This window comes from Sinocyclocheilus rhinocerous, unplaced genomic scaffold, assembly GCF_001515625.1.
Source record: "Sinocyclocheilus rhinocerous isolate Xijiao unplaced genomic scaffold, SAMN03320098_v1.1 scaffold1330, whole genome shotgun sequence".
Taxonomy (NCBI): domain Eukaryota; kingdom Metazoa; phylum Chordata; class Actinopteri; order Cypriniformes; family Cyprinidae; genus Sinocyclocheilus; species Sinocyclocheilus rhinocerous.
In genome coordinates, this window is record NW_015665026.1 from 526,994 (window position 1) to 530,116 (window position 3,123).

General features: G+C 35.1%; 1 protein-coding gene across 1 annotated transcript; it reads right to left on the reverse strand.

Annotated features, from left to right (window-relative positions):
- Positions 1 to 2,041: 2,041 nt before the first annotated feature.
- On the reverse strand, positions 2,042 to 3,061 carry LOC107730972 (trace amine-associated receptor 13c-like). Its single transcript, XM_016541934.1, has one exon. It carries the CDS (start codon positions 3,044 to 3,046, stop codon positions 2,042 to 2,044), a length of 1,005 nt encoding a protein of 334 aa, XP_016397420.1. The 5' UTR covers positions 3,047 to 3,061.
- Between the last annotated feature and the right edge of the window lie 62 nt (positions 3,062 to 3,123).

Consider the following 3,123-nt stretch of genomic DNA (forward strand, 5'->3'; position numbering starts at 1 on the left):
CCATACTTGGAATTTGTGCTCTGCATTTAACCCATTCAAGTGCACAAACACACACACACTGTGAACAGGAGCAGTGGGCAGCCATATTGCTGTGGCGCCCGGGGAGCAGTTGGGGGTTCGGTGCCTTGCTCAAGGGTCTCACCTCAGTCGTGGTATTGAAGGTGGAAGAGAGAGCTGGTCATTCACTCCCCCCACCGACAATTCCTGCTGGACCTGAGACTCGAACCCACAACCTTCGGGATACAAGTCTGACTCTCTAACCATTAGGCCCCCAATAGCTTATAACTTTCACTTGCTGATGTACAACATAGAAAATCCTCAAATACAAAGTTATTATCCGATTACAAGGAGACACAAAGGACAAAATCAGATCAGTGACTCTCCAGGCAAAACTTATTGGAGCACTTCTAATCCAGAGGTATTACCTAATTTTCACCTTCATCATCGTCTTCAATTTGGAAAAAATAGTTAATAACTTTTACAGCATTTATTAAATTTGATTAATATTAATTCATAATTACTGAATATACAAATGCATTTTAACATTTTGCATAATTATTAATAAACATTAGTACAAAATAAACATTATTATATGTAATATTATATCAATCTTGTAAAATTGTATCAAATTGTATCACAATTATATCAATCTTGTAAAAATATAGTACAATAATTCATGATACCCAAGGCAAAAATGTTAATGAACTAATGTTAATTAACCTTATTGTAAAGTACTTTTGATTTTACAAACAACTGCCAGAAAATGAGAAACAGCATTTCTCCATGATATCTATTTAATCTGAAGTGACCTGCATATTAAAGCACAATACTAATCAATCAATGAATAGATTAATATTAATTCAGTAATTCGACATTGAAATGTAAATAAAATGGCTTTGCAAATGAAAACACTATAAACACTTTGGGCATCTCACAGGGTCTCATGAGTGGAAATGTCTCTCTCTTTCTCACACACACACACACACACACACACACACACAGCTTTTGTTGTTTTATCAAGAAATGGATTACAGTAAACTCTGCAGCCCTGTTATGGACATCATGGCTTGTTATTTATGAAATGTGCACCTGAGGGTGCTGTTAACACCTGTGCTACATGCAGAGATGATCCTCAAGTGCCTCAATCATTCATTAAAGGTGCAAAACAAACACAGGCAAACACACACATCAGTCTGATGCAACAGCTACTGCTTTCTACTGCAGAGTCAGTGATTTAAGAATTATTTAAGAATTTAAATATAGAAATTAATCAATCCACTAAAATAATCCAAAAGTGGCATACAAAATTAAATAATAAATAAAAGCAAAAGTGTGTGAGCTGTCAAAACTAACTAGGTAATTATGGTTTGCATAATTTTAGCCTTTGTTTGGATCATAAAAAAATCGGCCTACATGAGGTGATGTTGAGCAGTTACAGTATGGCATTAATTTATTCACATCAGTTTATATGAAACAATAAACATTACTTCAACCTACTTGAAAAGTTACAATAAAATATTTAATATTGTTATTGTTAGGCTTTACCTCTACCTGCCTTTTGGGTGAATCTGAAGTTATACTTTGTTTCAGATGTTTTAATCTGAGGTGTGCTGTAAGCAATATTAATTATTCACTTTGTGATGAACCACCATTATAATACATTTGATCCTTACACATAGTTCTATATGACTGTCCTCCTTTTGTCATTGTGTTTTTGATTTATATCAACACAGATTCAGCATGACTAATAAAAGATTTGTGATTCTTGCTCAATTTTCCTAATAAGCTAATGCAACACAACTGAACATTTTGTCACTTAAACTTACTGTGTGAAAGGAGTTTGCTTAATTGTTAAATTCTGACAAAACCGGCATTTGAACAGAGTATAATTATAAAGCAATGATACTCAATGAAACAAACTACATAATATTAAAATGCATGTAGTGTAAATTATAACTATTATGATTATTTACCTTTATGACTTTATAACAATTGCAGTTTTTGTGAAATTGTTCTCAGAATGATGGCTTTATCAGTTTAATTACAATTTATGTTCTGAAAAAATATTGACCAGAGAGGATGCTGGCTGAAATATTTTCAGAGTTAAGATGTGTTTAACTGTCTTTTTAAACCAGGGGTAAAATAAAGCATAGACCATAGGATTCAGACCTGAGTTCATATACATGAACCATGTCAAAACATTCATGGTTATGGAAGAAACTGCTGATATGGAACAGATATAGTCCGGAATCCAACAAACCAGATAAACTGTCACAATGATTCCTAATGTCAGAGCAGCTTTGCTCTCAGATTTCCTTCTCACTGAACCTTCATTTACGCATTTGCCACTCTTCATCAGGGTGTTTATAACTTTCACTTGCTGATGTACAACATAGAAAATCCTCAAATATAAAGATATGATCAGGATACAAGGAAAAATAAAAGACATGAACAGATCAGTGACTCTCCAAGCAAAACCCACAAAAACAGAACACTCTCCATAACACATGTATGTTCTCCGTGAAATGTCAAAATAACCGTTATTAATTACAAAGGCAGTGTTATAAGTTGAGGAGCAAACCCAGCTCAGACAGATGCTTATTAATGTTTTAGTCATGGTTATTTTCTGTGGGTACAGTAAAGGGTGACAAACAGCCACATAACGATCAACAGCAATTAAAACTAAATTACTAAGAGATGCTGAGAGAAGCATCCAAATAAATATTGAATAGAGTCCACAGAAAGTGTCTCCAAAGTACCAACACAACTCAATCAGCCTCGTGGCCTCTATGGGCATCACAAGTCCAATAAGCATGTCAGCCACAGCCAGAGAGAGAATGAGCAGGTTGGTTGGAGTGTGAAGCTTCTTGAAGTGAGAGATGGAGATGATCACCAGCAGGTTCAGAAACACAGTCCATGCTGACAGCACTGATACAAACACATAAATGATATTGTATTCATGACTGGAGCGTTTTCCCTTGATACATGATGAGTTGATGGCAGGAAAGCAGTATTGAATCTCATGATCCTCTGTCTCATAGGCCATGCGTGAGTCTCCTCCTGTTAGGGAGTTTTTCTGCTCTCCATACTATTCTTTTATTTATATGGTGTCTGACTCAGTCT